General features: G+C 36.9%; 1 protein-coding gene across 1 annotated transcript in view; it reads left to right on the top strand.

Moving 5' to 3' along the window:
* The window catches only part of STXBP4 (syntaxin binding protein 4), a 197943-nt gene that overhangs the window by 113139 nt on the left and 59412 nt on the right, over positions 1-25392 (top strand). The window contains exon 16 of the mRNA XM_008011417.3: positions 419-552. Coding sequence (XP_008009608.1) covers positions 419-552 — 134 coding nt within the window. The remainder of the gene's footprint in view (positions 1-418; positions 553-25392) is intronic.

Below are 25392 nucleotides of genomic sequence, written 5' to 3'. Positions count from 1 at the left end.
TATTGAATTTATATTTAATATTACTAGAAGTAATAATAAATGTATTTTAATAAAGTCATGTTTATGTGCTTATTTTGAATTTATATAGAACTAAATAAAATTATATCATATTAGCAAAACAGAAGCACTCACAAAATCAGCCCAACAAATGATTTAGGAGACAGGTCGTCCTTCTATTACTTCTTTCTCATACACGAAGTCAACCTAATTTTAAAATATTTCTACTTATTATGTAGTAAATAATTGAAGACAGAAATATTGTTTTATGTGAATTACTTCAATTTTGGTTATGTGAAATAATTTCCTCAGAAATAGAATTATTTTTGTACAAATCTATAACTAATACAACTTCAGATTTAGTAAAGATAGATGTTATTTATTGTGTAGTGAGTTCAACTTTATTTTATTGCCTTTATAGTGAAAGAAGAGCTGTGTTAGCTTCTCAGACTTCCCTCACACCACTGGGAAGGAATGGACGTAACATCCCAGCAACGCTGGCGCTTGAGTCTAAGGAACTTGTTAAATCTGTTCGTGCCTTACTTGATATGGATTGTAAGTTGTCTGCATTTTTTCACTTTTAAAAAATAATTTATTTAACAAAAACACTGAAGTCAGACAGTTGAATTTCATTATAGTGGCTTGCCCACAGCAAAACTGATACCTAATCAATAAAAATCTTGATCTACCAAGATCATAGGAGGAGAATATTTCCTTTATGTAAAGACTCAGAATGGAGCTCTAATTAAGACATGCTTTTACATCTACTTCCACCCAAAGTTTCTTTGAAATGGAAGAATAAATGTAAAAATCAATTGGCAGCAGCACTGGAAACTGGAGGAGTGGAATCAGCATTGAGGAACTTGTTGTTAAATAATAATATACCACAGATAGAATAAGATTAAACGTACAGTCCAACTGAGCAAAAGACCCCAAAACTCAAATATAACAGACAAAACTGCTCAATGAGTTAAGCAGAACCGTGGAAAAAACCGCAGGATCACAGACTGTGAATACTGGGAACAGACTCTGGGGCAGTCAGCAAGGTAGTTAATTAACTGTCTCGGAATAGCTGAACCAGTTCCCTAGTCTTCAGAGCTGCTGGCTCAGGCATATCCTCCTATGCTAGGGCCAGGAGAATACCTCTCTAAAGGAACTACATGACCTGTCACTAGATACCTCTAGAGTCAGCATTGGGCTAGAAAGAGAAGTAAGGCAATGCTCTAAGTAACTTCCATCATCCCAACAGACAGAGAGATCCTTGGGGAAAACATAATTGGACATTTTCCTCTTTCTCTGTGTCTTTGTGTCTCTCCAGACACTTTTGCCTCTTTATGAATTTCAACTCCCTTTTTCTAACTATTTCTCACATACCCTTTATTTTCCTGCAATGAAAATTATAATTTACCTAACTATACCTACAATTTATAAAAATCAATGGCATGCTAATGTTCTATAGAGGAGAAACAAGAGGGAGGTGATTTATAATAAAATGATATATATTTCAATATGTAAATGCTTTAGTACAACTATACTAGGATATATAATGTAGTCATCAGATGCCTGCACCTAAACAGAGAATCACCATAAATGTGGCAACCATGAATGTAGACTGATACAGAAACACTGTATTGTCATTTTAAATAGCATGAGCAGATTGTCATCAGTAATGTTCAAATGATTGTCCAAAATGGTGACCAATGATAAAGTTCTGAAGAGAAGAAAGTAAAATCTTCCATCAATTTATATACTGGGTACAAGCCTAGGAAATGTAATGTATATTAAAACTATGCAAAAATATTTGGGGTTTATCTAAAAATGGAATTTTGTTCCAGATTTGAATAATTAAAAACAGATGTTTTACCACCATAAATCTCTAGTAGGGCATTTAAACATTATACAGGACACAGAACAATTCTTTGTTGCACAGGACTGTTCGGTGCATCCTATAATGATAGGATGTTCAGCATTCCTAGTACCCTTTCACTAAATGCCAAAAATATCCCCAAACCCTGTGACAATAGATAATGCCTCACAAATTTCCAAAAATGCCCCCTAGGTGTAATACCATTCTTAGTGGGAACCTCTATTGTTGATCCTTGTTTAAAATATGAACCAACAACCAACAATCACCTAATAATGGTCCAAGGGTGAGAAGAACTACGTAACAGGGAGATTCTGAAGAGAGAGAAAAAAAGTCTTTAATTAAATAAACATAATGTAATATTCTAATATTCTGAAGATAGCTATATTATATTCTTGAAATAAAATGGAGTTATTATCCTTAAAGAATCAATAACACATTGCATTCATAACACAAGAAGTAGTTGCATGCAATAAAGCGTTTTTTTTTTCAAGACACGGTCTCGCTTTACTACCCAGGCTGGAGTGCAGTAGCTCAATCTCGGCTCACTGCGACCTCCTCCTTCCCCATCATCCCCCATCACTCCCACCCCCAGGTTCAGGTGTCTCAGCCTCTCAGGTAGCTGAGACCACAGGTGCACACCACCATGCCTGGCTATTTTTTTATTTTTAGTAGAGACAGGGTCTCTCCATGTTGCCCAGGCCTGGTCTTGAACTCCTGGACTCAAGCAATCCACCCGCCTCGGCCTCCCAAAGTGTTGGAATTACAGCCATGAGCCACTGCACCTGGTCAGAAAAGAGCTTTTAAAAAGTATTTTACGTTTCCTTTTTCACTAAATGAAGATATTACTCAAAAAAAGTTATTTGATTATTAAATAATGTAATTTATTTGAAGCACCTACCTATCACATTCCTAGCACAAAAAAAACATACTCGGGAGTAAGTTTTGAATTGTGGTTGAACTATAGACATAGCACTTTTTAAAAAATAAGCTGTTCCATTTACCATTGCTGCAGAACAAATCAACCCAAAAGTTAATGGCTTAAACCAGCAATTTAGTATTGTCTCTCATGGTCCTGTTGGTTAACTAACTGCACTCAGCTAGGCAGCTCATGTTAGAGCACTCTCCCGTGGTTGCAGTCAGATGTCTGTTGGGGTTGCAATCATCTGATGACTCTACTGGGCTGGACATCTAAGATGGGAGCTCATCTTTGGCTATCAACTGGAACACCTACCTATATTTGGCCTCCCTAGCATGGTGACCTCAAGGTAGTTAAACTTCTTGTGTGGTGGCTCAAGGCTCCAGCATAGGTATTTCAGTGAACAAGACAAAAGCTGTATCAATTTTTATGACCCAGCCTCAGAAGTCACACAGCCTCACTTTCACCATATTCTGTTCATCAGTGCAAATTTGAGGTGATGGGACTTAGACTCCACCCATGTATGGGAAAGTGACAAGATCTCTTTATAGAAGAGCATATAGTCAGAAGTTATTATTGTGGCCATCTTTAAAGAATAAAATGTGATACGTTAGTATATATTAAATGCAAGTTAATTTAGTTGGGATGGCTCAGTAAACATTATTACAAGTGCCCATTAATATATGGTATATTAGTAGATTAGTGTGTTAGATTTTGGTTGTTTTTCTGTCTCTTTCCTAATGTCACCTTACCTGCTAGTTGTCTTTCTGCTTTCTTCTAACATTCCACCATCCCTCTAGTTTGCTACTTTTAATCTTCCCCATGCTGGGGAATAGATGAAAAGAGAATGAGAGACAGAGAAAGAAAGATGTAAACGTCCATGTTAATTAACTATGAAAATGATGTTTTCAGTACAGTTCTGGGTATTAGATAGCTTGGCTTGATATGGGGTAACATTCAAAGACCCTCTGGGATAAGTTCTGATTTCACAACTGTGTTATGGAGGATTGGAAACTATGCCTCTCATAGTGTCTACTCAATTTTCACAATAAGTATATACTTAAAAATTTGTATTACCTAATACGATTGTAAAAATCAAATTATGTGTCAAAAACTCATAAGGGCTAATTATGTGAAGAAATTCTGTGGGTTTTAGGAGGAATGAAAATAATCACTCCTAATGTGTTATGTGTAAGTTCAGAATTTTATGTATCAGACATTTTTATGTTGGGGTGGCAACAGTGTAGGGAAACACCTGCATAGACATAGCCCAGTGGACATTACCATCATTAATTTTCATTACTTTGCTAACATTAACTTGAATATCTGTCAAAAATGATTATTCAAAGAAAATATTTTAAATTCAGCAGAACTTATTTCGAAGAAAATTTAAAAATTTCATCTGCACTTTTTTTCCCCCAATGATAGTAATTTGCATGCTGGTTATAAATTAATTATGCAATCAGGTTTTTAAAATTTTATTTTAATTTTATTTTCAATTGACAAGTAATAATTGTATGTATGCATGGGGTACGTAGTGATATTTTGATACACATAATATATAATAGTCTGATAAGAGTAACTAGCATATCTATCATCTCAAACATTGATCATTTCCTTGGGTTGGGAACATTAAATATCCTCCTTCTAGCTATTTCAAACTATGTAGTACATTATTGTTAACTATACTCATCCTGCACTAGTATAGAGCACTAGAACTTATTCATTCTATCTAGCTGTAATTTTTTATCCTTTAACAAATCTCTCCCTATCCCCTGTTCTCCCTGTCCTTCCAGTCTCTAGTACCCTCTGTTTTACTTTTCACTTCTATGAGATCAACTTTTTTATTCATATGCGGGGACACACACACACACTCACACACACACACACACACACACACACCGTGTTTTCCTTATCCATTCATCTGTTGTTGGACACTAAGATTGATTCCATATATTGGCTATTGTGAATAGTGCTGCAATATACATGGCAGGATGTCTCTTCGATATGCTGACTTTCTTTTCTTTGAATAAATGCCCAGTAGTAGGATTGCTGACTCATATTGTAGTTCTATTTTCATTTTTTGAGGAATCTTTATACAGTTCTCCATAGTGGCTATACAAGTTTACATTCCCACCAGTGGTGTACAAGGGTTCCCTTTTCTCTTTATCTTCTCCAGCATTTACTTTGTGTGTTTTCAATAATAGTCATCTTAACTAGGGTGAAATGATAACTCATTGTGGATTTGATTTGCATTTCCCTGCTGATTAGTGATGTTGAGCATTTTTCGTCTATTTGCTGGCCATTTATATGTCTTCTTTTGGGAAATGTCTGTTCAGATCATTTGCTCACTTTTTAAATCAGATTGATTGGTTTTTTGCTGTTGATTTTCTGATAGTAGTTTGAGTTTCTTGTGTATTCTGGATATTAATTCCCTGTCAGATGAGTAGTTTGCAAATATTGTCTCCAATTCTATAGGTTATCTTTTCACTCTTGATTGTTACCTTTGCTGTGCAGAAGGTCTTTGGTTTGATATAATCTCATTTGTTTATTTTGCTTTTGTTGCCTGTGCTTTTGAGGTCTCATTCATAAAATCTTTTCCCAGACCATTGTCTTGAAGTGTTTCCCCTATTTTTTCTCTTAGTAGTTTTATAGTTTCAGATCTTACATTTAGGTCTTTGCTTCATTTTGAGTTGATTTCTGTATAGGGTGAGATGTCATTCATCTGCATATGGATATCCAGTTTTTCCAGTACCATTAATTGAAGAGACTATCCTTTCCCCAGTGCTTTTGGCACCTTTATCAAAAATCAGTTGGCTGTAAATATGTGGATTAATTTCTGGGTTGTCTATTCTGTTTCATTGGTCTGTGTGTCTGTTTTTAGGCCAGTCCCATGCTGTTTCGATTACTGTAGCTTTGTAGTATATTTTAAAGTCTGGTAGTGTGATGTCTCCAGCTTTGTTCTTTTTGCTCAGGAGTGCTTTGGCTGTTCAGGGTCTCTTGTGGTTCCATCCAAATTTTAGAGTTTTTTTCTATTTCCATGAAGAATGTCATTGGTATTTTGATGGGGATTGCATTGAATGTGTAGATTGCTTTGGGTAGTGTTGTCATTTTAACAGTATTATTAATAATTATTCTGATCTGTGAGCATGGGATGTCCTTCCATTTGTTTATAGCCTCTTCAGTTTCTTCCATGAGTATTTTATAGTTTTCCTTATAAAGGTATTGTCTCTTGCAAGGGTTAATTAGCAAATCTATGTTGTCCTTTTATTTAGAAATATAATTGCTAATGTTGGCACATTTTGCCAGTACTTTTTATAGGTTTATATGACATAGCTTTTCAAGTTTAATAATTCAGATTAAATTCAACTGATTTTCTTTCTCTTTAAGCGACAGCTTTTTCTGCATGGAAAACAGAAAATTACAAACTACCATGAGGTAGATAATTCAGCCACAACCCCCACCTGGTTTTCTTTCTTTGCCTTGACTATCTGGTTATTTCAGGTTACAATTTGAAATTTTTACTTGGGTAATTGCCTCTACTTTCTTCTTAATATAAGTGTTCTCTAGGATGTTATACTACGGGATTTTCTCAGAAAGCTGAAAGGTAAGGTTTCTTGGCTCTTACAGCTTAAAACCAGTCTCTAAGGAATATCTAGAAGACAATTCTGTCGCCCAGGCTGGAGTGCAGTGATGTGATCCTGGCTCACCGCAAACTCCGCCTCCTGGGTTCAAGCAATTCTCCTGCCTTAGCCTCCTGAGTAACTGGGATTACAGGCACCTGCCACCATGCCCGGCTATTTTTTGTATTTTTAGTAGAAACAGGGTTTCACCATGTTGGCCAGGCTGATCTCAAACTCCTGACCTCAAGTGATCCATCTGCCTCGGCCTCCCAAAGTGCTGGGATTACAGGCGTTAGCCAGCACGCCAGGCCTAGAAGACAATTCCAAACCTTTCCTGGATTGTGGACTCCATTGGAATCTGATGAAAACCCTCTTCCCAGAAATGTGAGATTACACACATTTTGCATCCATTTTCAGAGTATTTACAAACCCCTACCTAAGACTCTCCCAAGGAACATACCTAAGGAACATGAATGCTTTTCACATCATTGCACACATGGTCATCCCAGCATCACCAGAATACCTCTAACAGTGGAGAAGTGTGTAAATCATAGAGGCAGGCTGGAAGGAAGCAGCAGTTTGGATACATGTAAACAATGCTCCGCAGAATCTCTGATGTTCCTTAGAGATGCTCCACAGAGCACCCCAATTGTTCATCCAATTTCACTAGCCAAATTACTTAACGTCTAGGTCTGCTTTTGCATATAAAAAGTGGATCTCATAATATCAAAGTGGCAGGATTGAAAGATTAAATAGTACATATAAAATTCCCAAAAGAACCTCTGGTAGGGGAAGATGTTCCTTATATGGATATTGTTGTTGCTGCTGCTGCTGCCACTGCCATGACTACTGCTGGTGCCACATTGTTATTTAAAGTAATTAATTTAATTTTACTTTCTCCCTATGGTAGTTATTAAATTATTATTGTTTAAAGCTTCTTTCAACTTGGATACATTTGAAAATATGGTAGATGAGAGCTTTTCACAATATGTATCATTTAATGTTATTATTGATGTTGAGTTAGAATGTAATTGTCACAGGAAACTGTGGCTAAATGTCTTAATCAGCATCTTATCTTTTAGTTGTTTATTGCTAACTGTGAGGAAACTTTTGTCTGTTCTATCATTATTTATAGTGAAACAGTCTGAAAACAGAATAGGCATTTTTATTTAGTGTTGGAATCCCTGGAGATGCTTCTGTTGATCTCCTTATGTTTACGTGTTCTATATCAGTATAATGCCTTTGTGTAGTTTTTATTTGAAATAAAATAGTTTTGAACTACATGTTCAGAGCTGCAATTTCTGTTTAACTGACATATAGATTGACAAAATGGTTATGTAACAAAAGAGGCAGTTCTATCATTAAAAATACATAATAAGAAAAAGTCTGGCCAGATAAGCCAAATGAGGTCTTTAATAAAAAGAGAATATATTGACTTCTTGTTAAATTGGCAGCATAATCACAGGCCTCTAACTACCTTCCTTCAGGCCTCATGGAAATGATAACTAGAATACAAAATAGGGCAAAAATCTTTAAAAGCACTAGCAGTTACAGGTGAATCCTAAAAACGTTTTAATATAGCAGAGGTAGGACCACATGGAAGGAAAGCAGGAAGGGTCAACCTGTTACTCCCACTGCTAAACAACAGTAGCGATTGTGGGCATAACTGGCTGGCAGGAACCCTGGCAGGAGGACACTCTTAATATGTTCTGAGTTGAAGGAGTAATGAATAAAGTCAAAGACAGGCTGGGGGTAGGGGACAGATGGTCTCTTTTCACTCTTTTTTGTCTTAGTGAGTCAATGGCATTTGTTGAAATCCTCAGGTTCACACAGATTATTTGTCAAGCAGAAGGCCAACTGGGGCTTGATCCTTTAGAAAGCGGAGATACACTTTAGATCTGACAGACACGGGGGCATACAGGAAGCTTTAAGTGTAAGAGGAGCTGTCACGACAGCTTCAGCACCAAAAGCCACATCGCTCTGCACAGCCACCTCTTGTTCTAAGTCACTTTTCACCCCACTCAGACTGCTGAGTCATTCTTAAACCCACAATGCAAGGGTACATTTCACCCAGAGGTTTGAGAGGGTAATTCCAACAACAATTTGGTCAAATTTTAGGGCAATCAAAGGGTCTACACATTCTTTAAAAGGTCAAAAACCAGTTCTGAGTAGAGAGTTCTCTAAATTCAAGCTTTTATGCATAAAAATGTATGACAAATATAACGTGTATGTATACACAAACATCTCATTCAAGCTATTCGAGCTCTTATAAACAAATGCATACATATACATATTAATATATGATTATGAAAAGGTCCACAGTATTAAAGCCAGGAAATATAGCTGTCAAGATTCACAATGGACTTCAGGATCAAGGTAGAAGAGGGATCTCATGCTAAAACCTTCCCATTCTGCTCTTACACATAGAAATGACATTTTAAATTGTGTGTGTGTGTGTGTGTGTGTGTATGTGTGTGTGTGTGTTTAGATAAAAAACAAGAAAGGAATATCACCTTGCGTCAGAAACAATATGAAACTATCATGATAAGTAGGATTTTAAGCTTCAGAGATTTCACAGAATTGAGATCAGCAGTTGGAGCTAAGGTTTCTACACCCATGAGGCCCTAAATGATGCCTAAGCAAAGGAAGCAAGGGGCAGGAATCCTTCTGTAGAGAATATACTTTGTTTTCTTAAATTGCTTATATATTAGGCATTTAAAAAAATCCCTCCAGTTTAGGAGCCATCTGGGCCTGCTACTAATTAAAGTTGAAAGTAAACATTCCATCCACTACAGGTGGGAAATATAAATTGGCATGAGACATCCTTGGGAATCAGTTTTGCAGTATATATCAAGAGCTTTTTAAATATCCATTTGGAAGGTTTTTGTGAAAGTTAAAATGTTTTTAATGGTCATATGTTCTCACTCAATAACCCCACCTCCCACCACCTGTTACTATTTGCAAAAAAGATGTGTATAAGTATATACATGTACTTTTATTACTGCATTTCTTATACGGATTGAACATCCCAAATCTGAAATCCCAAATTTGAAATGCCCTAAAATCCAAAACTTTTGAGTGCAGATATGGCCCCAGAAGTGGAAAAATTCACACCTGACCTCATATGATGGGTTGTAGTCAAAATGCGGGAGCATAACACAGTTTATTCAGCGTCCCCAAGAGAAAAAAAACTAACAAAACGAAACAAAACACCCTCCCAGCCCACTTCAGCTTTGATATATTTTTTTCTGAGCAAGCATGATGGTGATGCCAGACAACCACAGATTGTCCACATGGTTGACCAGAATAGTGACACCTTTGCTTTCTGATGGTTCAATGTTTACAAATTTGGTTCATGCACACAATTGTTACAAATATTCTATAAAAGCTGTGTAAAAGGTGCTTATGAAACAAATGAATTTTATGTTTTAGTCTTGGGTCCCATTCCTAAGATACCTCATTATGTATATGCAAATATTCCAAAATCCTAAATACTTCTGGTCCAAGCATTTCAGACAAGGGGTACTCAACCTGTAATATCAAAAATATGGATGTTACCATTATTCTAACGGAACTCACTCAGGAATGGAAAACCAAACATCCTTATCTTTTCACTTATTAGTGGGAGCTAAGACATGAGGACACAAAGACATAAGAATGACACAATAGACTCTGGGGACTTAGTGGGAAGGATGGGAGGGGGTTAAGAGATAAAAGACTACACATTAGGTGCAGTGTACACTGCTTGAGTGATGGCTGCACCAAAACCTCAGAAATCACACCTAAAGAACTTATCCATGTAACTAAACACCCTGTTCCCCCAAAATTGTTGAAATAATAACAATAAATAAATAAATTAAATGAAATACATAACATTTTGAAAATATTTCTATTAACAGTAAAAAAGTCCTAATTTCTCTCAGTAAAGAAAGATCATGATTTTGTATTTTATTAACAACAGTGTAATTTGGTATGTTTCATTACTCTGAAAAATCTTTAGCATATTATTTTAGGCAACAAAAGAAATGAATGTTCAACTTTTACAGGTTGGTTCAATATCTTTGTTATTTTTACTCAACCAATTGAAAATAAGACTGTCAAGCGGTGACCATCTGATTGCATATGTTTGTCTGTGCAAGCCTCCTGCATCACTTCAGGTGTTCCTATCTGAAATCAGCAATATATTAACTTTTAAGAAGAATGTGAGTAGTAGCTGCCTTTTTTTGTTACATCTGAAGCTAATTAGAAGTTACGTAAGCAAATTAGAAAAGGTTTTCTGAGAAAAAAGGGAAAAGCAGTACTGTAACATTTTAAAGGCCTTGGATGGGATTTGTCTTTTAAATTCTTCCCTTCTTTACGAGCTAAAGCTCAGACTTGATATGGCATCTTCTCATTCTACTTCTTCTGGACCTCAGACATTCATCATTCTTTGCCTCATTTCTCACTCTATCGCCCAGGCTGGAATGCAGTGGCACAATCTCGGCTCACTGCAACCTCTACCTCCTGGGTTCAAGGGATTCTCATGCCTCAGCCTCCCGAGTAGCTAGGATTACAGGTGTGTTCCACCATGCCCAGCTAAGTTTTGTATTTTTAGTAGAGACGGGTTTTGCCACGTTGGCCAAGCTGGTCTTGAACTCCAGGCCATAAGTGATCTGCCCGCCTCGGCCTCCCAAAGTGCTGGGATAATAGGCCTGAGCCACTGTGCCCAGCCAAAACTCTGTTTCTTTAATGAAAGTCAGCTATACTATTAATATTTAGAATGGACATTATGGTATTTTCCTGTACACAAAGTAATTATGCTATTTTGTGTCCTAGAATTGGGATGATGTTCCAAGCATTAGATAATAGCTTATGTGATTCTGTCATTTGAGATAAATTTTACCTGTTTTTGTAAAACAGACCTGTTGTCTGCTGACTTGATTATTCAAAGCCAGATAATAACCACAACAAATATTTGTGGCACTTTGCCATTCAAGGAAATGGCGAACTCACATATTCTCCTGTGTTGTTTCAAACTGAAAGTAGGTCACTGCTGTAAGGTTCCATTAAGAAAATATATCAAATTTAATCTTGGGTGATTGAACTTTAAGTTGGCAAAATATTGCCAGCAACAAGAGAAATAATTATTTTCCTGGTACAATTTTATTTCCAGAAAAAATGAGTTAAAGAGAAAAACATATCACTTAAGAAAAGGTAATGATTTACATTCATTATTTCATTCCTTCCAGAACTAGTTGTTGAGTATCTACAATGGGCCAGACCCTAGGATAACAACACAAACAAGGCCCTTGCTATCAAGCTGCTTGGTAAATTGTAGTAGGCAGAGATGGACAAGCAAGTTAGCAAATAAATTTTAAAAAAAAGTAATTGTAGACAGTGATGAGTGTTATGCGTATAATAAAACCAGATGATGTATTAGGAAAGATGAGTAAGTGGGGATGCTACATTAGATTAATTGACAAATAAGTCTGCTTTGAAGAGGTAACATTGCATCCCAGACTCAGCCGGCAACAAAAACTGTGGGAAGGACCTTTCAGGCCCAGTACAAAAGCTGTGAGATAGGAACAACCTTGACATATTTGAGGGACAGGGGAAAAAAAAAAATCCAGTGTATCTTACACGTATGAGCAAGAAGGAGAGCAGCACAAGATAAGGGTGGATGTGTAGCAAGAAGCCAGATAATACAAGGCTTTGAACACCACACTAAGGAGTTTGGATTTTATTTTAAGTGTCATAGGAAGGCAGAAGGAGTGACATGATATGGTCTACATTTTAAAAGACCCTTTGGGTGTTTGTTTAAAACTGGGCTCTAAGAGTAGCAAGAGTGAAGAAAGCAGGAAGACTAGCTGACTATTGCAGTGATTGAGGTGGGAGATGGTGGTAACTTGGGCTCGGTTTGAAGTAACAGCTAACAAATATTTATTTTTTAAAAAGGATTAGTAATGTGTCAGCATGTTTAACTTTTTGGAACACCTGAAATTCGGTATTAATTTTTAAACTTCCCTATTCATGTGCATATTGGTTCAATGAGTAAACAAAAGTCCGGTAGCACAGACAGATCTGCTGTCATCTTGGATCTTAGACTACTCCATGTTTTTCTATTGTGCCTTCTCTGCACTAATCAACTATTGGGTATATGCTTTTTTCATCAAACAAATTCCTAAAAAAGTGCCAAAATTATTTAATGCCACCAGATACATAGCAGCAATCTACTAATCTCTGCTGGTACACAGGAAGCAAACATAGACAGTTCTTCACTCATAGAAGTCAGGAAGCCATGATGTTTCTAGTGTTTAACATACAAAAACAAATATCTAGTGTGAATCAATCCCAAAGCCCCACATATTGTGGATTTTCACAGAAGATCATTTCCAAGAAACTATTTCAGATATATACTTTAATCACATACACTACTGATAGCCTTAAGATATGAAGGCACAGCGAGACAAGCAAGACTTAATTCCCACTACAGGCAGGACTATAGTAGTTGTCAAGGGGATTGCAGGATGTATACTATCTAGTATTTAATCAAGTAAAATCTATATACCTTACTACTAACATGTGAACAGTCTATCACATAAAATGGTTACAAGCACAAAGGCCGAAAAAATGCAAGGACTGCTTCTAAGATTCTAGAAGGCATCAGTGGTAAAATAGAGTCAATTATCACTTTTTCAAAAGATGAAACTCTGATTCTTTTCACAATTAGAACTGACTATAATGATAGAATGGCTAACGTATAGTGCATGTTTCAATCCTATAACTGGACAAACAACGTAAATGATGCCGGTAAGAAACATCTTCCCTCAAGGCCTGAAAATCTCCTCATCCAAACTGAATGCATTATTTTGGGTTAGTGGAATAGGTGTTTTCCAGAGTTCACATGAGGACAAAATATTAACAGCTCATCTCAGAAAAGGCGGCAGTACTAAAATGTGTGCAGTAAGAGCTTTCATAATTATTTGTCATGATAAAATAGTTCAGTTTGGATCCAGAAGTTCAGTTCTTGCCTTCAACAACAGAGTATTAATATTACTGTTACAGATAATATTTAAAAAAATAATAACATTGACACAAAAGGTTTTAAATTTTTATCAGTTTTGCACTTCTAAAGTTCTGTTTTACATTAATATGTCCTCACAGCAACCCTGTGAGAGAAACATTATTCTTTTTAGTTTAAAAGATATGGAAAGATCAAAGCTCATAGAACTTAATGATTTGCTTGTCACAAGTTTAGAAAGGACAATGTGAGAATCCTAATTCAGGTCTTCTAATTGTCAGTCCAGGGTTCCTAATAAATCCTGTGAGTCTCATAGGAATGTAGTTAAGACATTATGTCACAATTGAACTGGTAATTATTTTTTTGTCTTTTAAAGAATATAAAATAGCATGGTGTGTTAAAATTGATGGCACCTTAGATTTGGTGAAATATGTTAACCTCTCTGAGTATTCGCTTCCTGTCTCTGAAGTCAGGGTACAGTCTGCATATGGTTGTCTCAAGGATTAAGTGACCTACTATGAAAGTGCTTTGCTCTGCAACTATAGGTTTATAGGGGTTTTGTGTGTTTGGGTATTGTTTTGTTTTGTTTTTTTAGACAAGGTCTCATGCTGTTGCCCATGCTGGAGTGCAGTGGTGTGATCACAGCTCACTGCAGCCTCAACCTTCCTGGCTCAAGTGATCCTCCCACCTCAGCCTCCTGAGTAGCTGGGACTACAGGCACACACCACCACAGCCAGATAATTTTTGGAATTTTTTATAAAATGGGATTTTGCCATGTTGTCCAGGCTGGAGTTTATGTTTTAGAGTTCAATTTGTATTTTAATTAGAATCATTAAATAAAATACACTTCATCTTACCTAATTTTCATGACTTACAAGTATTCAGGATAAAGCAATAGATTGCATTGCCTCAAGAAGCTTTAGTAGTTTTCAGTCTGCTATAAGATATCTCCCTCACTGATAACATTGATCTTCTCAGGAGATAGGATAGGGAGATTATCTGTTTTTTATTAGAAACTTTTATATGGCCTTTTTTTTTTTTTAAGAGCAAGCATTTGTTACTGCTGAATTTTAAAGTTTATTTTTTAAGTAAAAGAATTTTTAAGCATCATGGAGATCTCACAGTAAGAAACAAAAGCTCTCTTTGGGACTATTTGCATAACAATACATAAAGAGGGAATAATAAATGTGCCTAGGTAAAGATCTTAAAACTGGGGATGCACTCCTCCATAAAGTGAGCTTAAACCTCCAGACAGAGTTAACAGCTCTTTGCTCAAACCTGTATTATTGCTCTTTTCATATTGCTTTGTAATTATCTATTTGTATGTTTTTCTTCTCACTTAATTTTGTCCTAAACTGCTTTGCATCTTTAGTGACAAGCACAGTGCTGACCTCATAATAAGTGAATAATAAATCTTTGTTGAATGACAAAAAAAAAAAAAATGAAGATGTAAAGTCAACAACTGAATCTTTAATAGTTTTTTTTTCCTGAAAATATGTGACCATTTCCAACCGGCATTATTGATAAAAAATTATAAAGCAATTAGTTCTTGGGACTACACAGTGCTATTTGTGTTTCCCATTTCTTTTATAATAACTCCAGAATTCTAATGAAAGTGAAAGTCGAAAGTAGAATAGGAAAAATATTCAGAGTGAGAAAACTTGCTTCTTAGAAAAGTTATTTTACAACCTTAAATAAATTATTCAACCTCATTTTTGCCCCATTTATAAAATGGGAAAAATGATGTATTTGTCTCTAAGCATTATAGGATAAAAATGAAGTAACATTTGTAAAAAATTGCCTGTAGTTTTTACTACAGATAAATAAAATAAATTAGTTCACACCCTAATTCTATTTTTATCCAAAAAGTAGATTCATTTTTACTTGTAGAGAAGCAGAGTAGTGAAAAGATCATATGCTATAAAGTTCAAATGCCAGCTCTATGGCATAATAGATTTGGCTTTGAGAATTCTATAAGCTAGCTGAGTCTCATTTTTTTTTTCATCTATGAAGATGGAGATATCACCAACCCATAGGTTTGTCCTGAGGATTAAAGCTAATGTATCTGAAGTGGCCAGCTCATTGAAAATATTATGGCTCACATCTGGTAGGTACTTAATATTCTCATTATCATCATCACCATTATAATCTTCATTTTTCATTGTCATTGCATAAAAGGATTATTTTGTCCTTACTGCCTTAAACCATTATCTTCTACACCTCCTTTTTTTTAAGAACTGGAAACCCTGGAAGATAATGAACAATTTCTACTAATGTAGATTTCTATGATCTATCATTACATTACTTCTTTGGGAACATGTGAGAAACCGTGTGCTAAAACCCTGGAAAACAATTGCAAAGTAACATTTCATGCTTTCAAGTGGCAGTAATTTTAGGTAAGAAATCAGTCTTCAACTCAAATTTATTTAATGGATATAAAGATAGAAATAATAAAGAAGTTTATATCTAACTGGAAGCCTCAAAGGCCCCCTGGAAACATTTCATACAGTCTTATATATAGAATGAAGGAAGCCTTGCTGAACTTGTGTAGAAAATGGAAATACTAAAATTGCACAGGGATGAGGTCTAAATAGCCAGTAGTTCCCTGCAAACCCATAAACTAGATATTCACAGGCATTTCATCCATATGAGGTAGGAGTAAGCCATATAGATACCTGAAGGAAAAGTGTTCCAGACAGAAGGAACAGCAAGTAGAAAGGCCCTGAGGCAGGAGTGTGCCTGGTGTGTTTGAGAAAAGCAAAGAGAATAGTGTGGATTGAGAGGTCCAGTTCATTCTATCATGAAGCCCCCAGTTTTATTGTCTACTGTCAGAAAGGCCGTACCTAATCACCTGTCTAATGTTGACCTTCTCTCCACCTCCAATACTCTATTTCACTCCCCTATTTTATTCTCTTCACAGTACTTTATTTGTTGTTTGTTTGTTTACTTGTTTATTTTCTACCTCCTTTAGTAAAATATAAGCTTCTTGAGAACAGTGATCTTGAACGTCTTCTTTACCACAATTAGGTAACACCTAGAACAGTGCCTGGTACATAGCAGGTATTCATGAGACACTCATATTTTATTATTGTGCTTAATATCTATTTAGTAAGCACATTTAATATTTAACAGATGAATGTTGAATATATATATATTTTAATTTCACTTACTTAGGAATGAACTTAAAACAATGAGGCGCCATTTTTATTCCCCAGAGTACCATATATTAACAATGATTTGTCATCTACAGTGTTAGTAAATACGCGAGGAAACCAGCACAGTCATACATTGTTGATAGTTGTTTACTAGATTCAGCTTTTTTGGAGAGCAGTCTAGCTGTATCTCTACGAATCTAAGTGCACATTTTTTTGACCCTTCAGTTTCACTTCCAAAGTCTATGTACAGAAATACCCATTTATATGCATAAATATAATGTACAGATTATAATCATGTATTGGTTAATGACAGGGATATATTCTGAGAATACATCATTGGGCAATTTCATCATTGTGTAAATATCATACAAACAAACCTTGGTGGTATAGCCTACTATCTATTTAGGCTATATGGCATATAACCTATTGATCCTAGGTTTCAAGTATGTATAGCAAAAACTGTACTGAATACTGTATGCAATTATAATGCTAAGTATTGTGTATCTAAACATGGAAAAGGTACAGCAAAAGTACAGTATTATGATCCTATAGAATCACTGCTACAAATATGGTCTGTCATTGACTGAAATATGGTTATGCAGTACATTACTGTACCTACTTGTATGTACAAATAGATGTCAAATAGTCCATTCTTTCCACAAGTATTTTGTTGAATGCAATTTATCAGGCACTAAGAACATAGGCCAGCTTTGCTAATGTCCTTTAGTATAAAGCAAGCAGGTGAAGCTCAGTATTGAAGTAGGTAAAACTTGGAGGAAGAACAGAATCAACTCTTGTATATAGAGATCCTAAGTAGGTACCACATACCATCTGCTGAGACTTTCTGATTAAAATCTTTCTGTGGAAGGTTATACCTTTTTTTCAGAGCAACACACCTTATAGAAGGGGAATAAGACTACAAAGTTTCCTGTACAGAAAGTGATGAATGTGAGTGAGGATGATACACCAATAATGAGCGTGAGAGATGAAAAAAGGAAGAAACCAAAATAAAACCATTAGAGTGAACCTCAACCAGCCCAGGCATAAAAGGAGTATGAATGATGCCTTCTGAAAGTGGATCATTAGTGCCTGCCAACCTGTTGCAATACCGAAGCACTTCAGCTATTTTAATATCTGCTGGAATTGTATTTCTACCAAAAGATGCTAAAGAGGGTGTGATTGTTTAATTATGTACATATCTGGACAGATATTACAGACTGCATGGGCACAGTTTTGTTTTGTCTTGTTTTGTTTTAAACTTGGCTAAAATGAGTTTATTCTCATGTTTAGAGACTGTAGATGGGATCGTAGCTTGTGGGATAAGAAATCCTAAAAGGTTAACACTACTGTGTATGATTACTTATATCCTAAATAAGGAAAAAGCATAAAAGTACACAAGTAAATCAAGGAAAGCTTAACAGAATTCTTTAATGAACTTACATGTTTAAACAAATATACAAAAGATGAACAAAGAAACAACCTAGAACTAACAAAAACTTTTACAAATAGTGTTAGAGAACTTAAGGCCAGGATTAACTTAAACTTTGAAAAATAAAGATGAGAAGAACTACATTTAAAGCAATAATGGAAAAGTAGAAGAATTGGTTTTTAAAGGTAATACAAAGAGGAAGAGTCTAAGAATTGTGTTGGACAAACTCTTTGGGTGGTGTCCATGATTCCTGTTTTCTGGTGTTCATGCCTTTGTGTGATCCTCTCCCCTGGAGTATGTTTGTGACCTGTGATTTGCTTTTAACTATACAATACAGCAAAGTCACAGGATGTACATGATTATATTACGTGAGATTTTAGTGCCAATTTTGCTGGAATCTTGAACTCTTTACTGGCTTCAAAGATATGAGCTGCTATGTTAGGAGACTCATGACAAGGAGCTGAGGACAGTCTCTGGATGAAGCCTTCAGTGCTCCCCAGTCAAGCCTCAGATGAGACCACAGCCATGCTCAACCTGTAGATTGAAGCCTTATGAGATCCTAAGCGGAGGACTCAGCTAAGCCATGCCCAGACTCCTATCCTAGAGAAACCATGAGAAAATATACATGTTGTGTTTTAAGCTGCTATATGTGTGGTAATTTGTTATACCACAATATAAATTAACACCATAAACTATTGCCATTTGCTTCTATCTTCCCAGTGGGAAAATGACCTTTACAGTGGCAAGGCTAGAACTTTTCCTGGATTAAAAAATATTGTTCTATTGGCATAAGGGATAGAAATTACATTATTAGGGCTTTTAGTCACTCTTCAGACTCCTTATGAGAGATAAACATCCTCCCTACCCCCTTGACACTTTTCTGTCTAATCAAAAGAAATTTGGGGGAATTAGAAGGGTGATTTTTTACCATCTTAATTAAGACACCAGCCTCCAGAAGCAAACAGCAGCTGTTATATTAGAAACACCACTATGAATCTTCCTGAGAGAAATAGCTCTCCCTCCTTACCATCTGATATTGTCTTATTCAGCTTAACATTTCTAGAACCTATCATGGTGCTTGACACAGTTGATACTCAATGATTAATGAATGAATTCCTCATTAAGTTATCTCATCCGAATGTATATACATTCAATAAGAAAGAGGGAAATTCACCCTTTTCCTGTAGCACATTTCCTTCTTAGACTTTTGGAAATGAAAAAGCATACATGATATTTATTTATATACAAAGAAGCATGAATGAACCATGAGAATACAGACATTAGTGAACTGCTTTTGTAAGTAAAAGGAGCTTTAAAAACCTAATATGAATTCCGATTACTTCATAATTCTCTTTATTTTTTCTCAATCTATAGAGTTTTGTATAGTTTTGTTTGAGACATGTTCAGAGTTAGTAAATGCCAGGAGCTTGTCTGATTCCAAATGATACTGACATAATGGACTCATTTGTTATGTCTATGTTCTCTATCTTTGCATCACATAAAAGTACAAACATTTTTATAACTTGACAATAATTGAAAATGAAATGCCTTTATCTTTTTCTTCATTTATTTTTAGCTACCTTCTTTGTACACCCATGATGAAAACAAAATTTTAGCATTATTTATTCCTGTCGAATGCCTACATTGTATCTCATTACTAGCAATTTGTGAATTCTTTTTTTTTTTCTTTTTTTTTTCTTTTTTTTGTACTTTAAGTTCTGGGATACATGTACAGAACTTGCAGGCTTGTTACATGGGTATACATGTGCCATGGTGGTTTGCTGTACCCATCAATCCGTTATCTACATTAGGTGTTTCTCCTAATGCTATCACTCCCCCAGCCTCCCACCCCCAGACAGGCCCTGGTATGTGATGTTCCCCTCTATGTGTCTATGTGTTCTAATTGTTCAACTACCACTTATGAGTGAGAACATGCAGTGTTTGGTTTTCTGTTCCTGTGTTAGTTTGCTGAGAATGATGGTTTCCAGCTTCATCCATGTCTCCGCAAAGGACATGAGCTCATCTTTTTTATGGCTGCATAGTATTCCATGGTGTATATGTACAACATTTTCTTTATCCAGTCTATCATTGATGGGCTTTGGGTTGGTTCCAAGTCTTTGCTATTGTGAACAGTGCTGCAGTAAACATACATGTGCATGTGTATTTATATTAGAATGATTTATAATCCTTTAGGTATATAACCAGTAATGGGATTGCTGGGTCAAATGGTATTTCTGGTTCTAGATCCTTCAGGACTAGCCAAACTGTCTTCCACAATAGTTGACCTAATTTACACTCCTACCAACAGTGTAAAAGCATTCCTATTTCTCCACATCCTCTACAGCATCTGTTGTTTCCTGACTTTTTAATGATCGCCATTCTAACTGGCGTGAGATGGTATCTCATTGTCGTTTTAATTTGCATTTCTCTAATTACCAGTGGTGATTAGATCTTTTTTATATCTTTATTGGCCGCATAAATATCTTCTTTTGAAAAGTGCCTGTTCATATCCTTTGCCCACTTTTTGATGGGGTTGTTTGTTTTTTTCTTGTAAATTTGTTTAAGTTCTTTGTAGATTCTGGATATTAGCCCTTCGTCAGATGTATAGATTAGAAAAATGTTCTCCCATTCTGAAGGTTGCCTGTTCGCTCTGATGGTAGTTTCTTTTGCTATGCAGAACCTCTTTAGTTTAATTAGATCCCATTTGTCAATTTTGGCTTTGTTGCTGTTGCTTTTGGTGTTTGAGACATGAAGTCCTTGCCCATGCCTATGTCCTGAATGGTATTACCTAGGTTTTCTTCTAGGGTTTTTATGGTTTTAGGTCTAACATTTAAGTCTCTAATCCATCTTGAATTAATTTTCATATAAGGAGTAAGGAAAGGATCCAGTTTCAGCTTTCTACTTATGGCTAGCCAATTTTCCCAGCACCATTTATTAAATAGGGAATCCTTTCCGCATTTCTTGTTTTTCTCAGGTGTCAAACATCAGATGGCTGTAGATGTGTGGTATTATTTCTGAGGGCTCTGTTCTCTTCCATTGGTCTATATCTCTGTTTTGGTACCAGTACCATGCTGTTTTGGTTACTGTAGCCTTGTAGTATAGTTTGAGGTCAGGTAGCATGATGCCTCCAGCTTTGTTCTTTTGGCTTAGGATTGTCTTGGCAATGCGGAGTCTTTTTTGGTTCCATATGAACTTTAAAGCAGTTTTTTCCAATTCTGTGAAGAAAGTCATTGATAGCTTAATGGGGATGGCATTGAATCTGTAAATTACCTTGGGCAGTATGGCCATTTTCACAATATTGATTCTTCCTATCCATGAGCATGGTATGTTCTTCCATTTGTTTGTGTCCTCTTTTATTTCACTGAGCAGTGGTTTGTAGTTCTCCTTGAAGAGGTCCTTTACATCCCTTGTAAGTTGAATTCCTAGGTATTTTATTCTCTTTGAAGCAATTGTGGATAGGAGTTCCTTCATGATTTGGCTCTCTGTTTGTCTGTTACTGGTGTATAAGAATGCTTGTGATTTTTGCACATTGATTTTGTATCCTGAGACTTTGCTGAAGTTGCTTATCAGCTTAAGGAGATTTTGGGCTGAGACGATGGGGTTTTCTAAATATACAATCATGTCATCTGCAAACAGGGACAATTTGACTTCTTTTCCTAACTGAATACCCTTGATTTCTTTCTCTTGCCTGATTGTCCTAGCCAGAACTTCCAACACTGTGTTGAATAGGAGTGGTGAGAGAGGGCATCCCTGTCTTGTGCCAGTTTTCAAAGGGAATGCTTCCAGTCTTTGCCCATTCAGTATGATATTGGCTGTGGGTTTGTCATAAATAGCTCTTATTATTTTGAGATACGTTCCATCAATATGGAATTTATTGAGAGTTTTTAGTATGAAGGGCTGTTGAATTTTGTCAAAGGCCTTTTCTGCATCTATTGAGATAATCATGTGGTTTTTGTCTTTGGTTCTGTTTATATGCTGGATTACGTTTATTGATTTGCATATGTTGAACCAGTCTTGCATCTCAGGGATGAAGCCCACTTGATCATGGTGGATAAGCTTTTTGACGTGCTGCTGGATTCAGTTTGCCTGTATTTTATTGAGAATTTTTGCATCAGTGTTTATCAGGGATATTGATCTAAAATTCTCTTTTTTTGTTGTATCTCTGTCAGGCTTTGGTATCAGGATGATGTTGGCCTCACAAAATGAGTTAGGGAGGATTCCCTCTTTTTCTATTGATTGGAATAGTATCAGAAGGAATGGTACCAACTCCTCCTTGTACCTCTGGTAGAATTCGGCTGTGAATCCGTCTGGTCCTGGACTTGTTTTGGTTGGTAGGCTATTAATTATTGCCTCAATTTCAGAGCCTGCTGTTGGTCTATTCAGGGATTCAACTTCTTCACCCAGGCTGGAGTGCAGTGGTGCGATCTCAGCTCACTGCAAGTTTTGCCTCCCAGGTTCATGCCATTCTCCTGCCTTAGCCTCCCGAGTAGTTGGGACTACAGGTACCCACCACTACACCTGGCTAATTTTTTTTTTTTTTTTTTTTTTTTGTATTTTTGTATTTTTAGTAGAGACAGGATTTCACCGTGTAGCCAGGATGATCTCGATCTCCTGACCTCGTGATCCACCCGCCTTGGCCTTCCAAAGTGCTGGGATTACAGGCATGAACCACCGCACCCAGCCTCTTAATCCTTAGTTCTAATTTGATTGCACTATGGTCTGAGAGACTGTTGTGATTTCCATTCTTTTGCATTTGGTGAGGAGTGTTTTACTTCCATTTGTGTGGTCAATTTTAGAATAAGTGCAATGTGGTGCTGAGAATAATGTATATTCTGTTGATTTGCGGTGGAGAGTTCTGTAGATGTCTGTTAGGTCTGCTTAGTCCAGAGCTGAGTTCAAGTTCTGAATAACCTTCTTAATTTTCTGTCTCATTGATCTCCTAATATTGACAGTGGGGTATTCAAGTCTCCCACTGTTAATGTGTGGGAGTGTAAGTCTCTTTGTAGGTCTCTAAGGATTTGCTTTATGAGTCTGAGTGCTCCTGTATTATGTGCATATATATTTAGGATAGGTAGCTTTTCTTGTTGCATTGATCCCTTTACCATTATGTAATGCCCTTCTTTGTCTTTTGATATTTGTTAGTTTAAAGTCATTTTATCAGAGACTAGGATTGCAACTCCTACTTTTTTTTTTTTTTTTTTTTTTTTTTTTTTTTTGCTTTCCATTTGCTTGGTAAATATTCCTCCATCCCTTTATTTTGAGCCTCAGTGTGTCTTTGCACTTGATATGGGTCTCCTGAATAGAGCACATCGATGGATCTTGACTCTTTATCCAATTTGCCCATCTTTGTCTTTTAATTGGGCATTTAGTCTGTTTACATTTAAGGTTAATATTGTTATGTTTGAATTTGATCTTGTCATTTTGATGCTAGCTGGTTATTTAGCCTGTTAGTTGATACAGTTTCTGCATAGTGTCAATGGTCTTTACAATTTGGTATGTTTTGCAGTGGCTGATACCAGTTTTTCTTTTCCGTATTTAGTGCTTCCTTCAGGAGCTCTTATAAGACAGGCCTGGTGGTGACAAAACCTCTCAGCATTTGCTTGTCTGTAAAAGATTTTATTTCTCCTTCATTTATGAAGCTTAGTTTGGCTGGATATGAAATTCTGGGTTGAAAATTCTTTAAGAATGTTGAATATTGGCCCCCACTCTCTTCTGGCTTGTAAGGTTTCTGCCAAGAAATCTGCTGTTAGTCTGATGGGCTTTCCTTGGTGGGTAACCCGACCTTTCTCTCTGGCTGCCCTTAACATTTTTTCCTTCATCTCAACCTTGGTGAGTCTGACAATTATGTGTCTTCGAGTTGCTCTTCTTGAAGAGTATCTTTCTGATATTCTCTGTATTTCCTGAATTTGAATGTTGTCCTGTCTTGCTAGGTTGGGGAAGTTCTCCTGGATAATATCCTGAAGAGTGTTTTCCAACTGGATTCCATTCTCTCTGTCACTTTCAGGCACACCAATCAAACATAGGTTTGGTCTTTTCACATAGTCTCATATTTCTTGGAGGCTTTGTTCATTCCTTTTCATTCTTTTTTCTCTAATCTTGTCATCATGCTTTATTTCATTAAGTTGATCTTCAATCTCTGATATCCTTTCTTCTGCTTGATCGATTTGGCTATCGATACTCATGTATGCTTCTTGAAGTTCTCGTGCTGTGCGTTTCAGCTCCATCAGGTCATTTATGTTCTTCTCTCAACTGGTTATTCTAGTTAGCATTTCCTCTAGCCTCTTTTCAAGGTTCTTAGCTTCCTTGTATTAGGTTGGAACATGCTCCTTTAGCTTGAAGGAGTTCGTTATTACCCACCTTCTGAAGCCTGCTTCTGTCAATTCATCAAACTCATTCTCCATCCAGTTTTGTTCCCTTGCTGGCGAGGAGTTGTGATCCTTTGGAGGATAAGAAGCGTTCTGGTTTTTGGAATTTTCAGCCTTTTTGCACTGGTTTTTCCTCATCTTCATTTGATGTTGGCGACCTTTGGATGGTGTTTCTTTGTGGACATCCTTTTATTGGTGTTGATGCTATTCCTTTCTGTTTATTAGTTTTCCTTCTATCAGTCAGGCCCCTGTGCTGCAGGTCTGCTAGAATTTGCTGGAGGTCCACTCCAGACCCTATTTGCCTGGGTATCACCAGCGGAGGCTGCAGAACAACAAAGATTGCTGCCTGTTCCTTCCTCTGGAAGCTTCATCCCAGAGGGGCACCTGCCACATGCCAGCTGGAGCTCTCCTGTATGAGGTGTCTGTTGACCCCTTCTGGGAGGTGTTTCCCCATCAGAAGGCACAGGGGTCAGGGATCCACTTGAGGATGCAGTATGTCCCTTAATAGAGCTCAAGTGCTGTACTGGGAGATCCGTCGCGCTCTTCAGAGCCAGCAGGCAGGAACATTTAAGTCTACTGAAGCTGCGCCCACAGCCACCCCTTCCCCCAGGTGCTGTGTCCGAGGGAGATGGGAGTTTTATCTATAAGCCCCTGGCTGGGGCTGCTGCCTTTCTTTCAGAGATGCCCTGCCCAGAGAGGAGGAATTCAGAGAGGCAGTCGCTACAGTGACTTTGCCCAGCTGTGCCAGTTCAAACTTCCTGGCAACTTTGTTTACACTCTGAGGGGAAAACCACCTCCTCAAGCCTCAGTAATGGTGGATGCCCCTCCCCCAGCAAGCTCCAGCATCCCAGGTCAACTTCAGACTGCTGTGCTGGCAGCAAGAATTTCAAGACAATGGATCTTCGCTTGCTGGGCTCTGTGGGGGTGGGATCCGCTAGACCCCTTTGTTCCCTGGCTTCAGCCCCCTTTCCAGGGGAGTGAACGGTTCTGTCTTGCTGGTGTTCCAGGTGCCACTGGGGTATGGAAAGAAACTCCTGCAG

This window comes from Chlorocebus sabaeus, chromosome 16, assembly GCF_047675955.1.
Source record: "Chlorocebus sabaeus isolate Y175 chromosome 16, mChlSab1.0.hap1, whole genome shotgun sequence".
In the NCBI taxonomy this organism is placed as follows: domain Eukaryota; kingdom Metazoa; phylum Chordata; class Mammalia; order Primates; family Cercopithecidae; genus Chlorocebus; species Chlorocebus sabaeus.
This window is presented reverse-complemented; position numbering and strand designations above follow the sequence as displayed.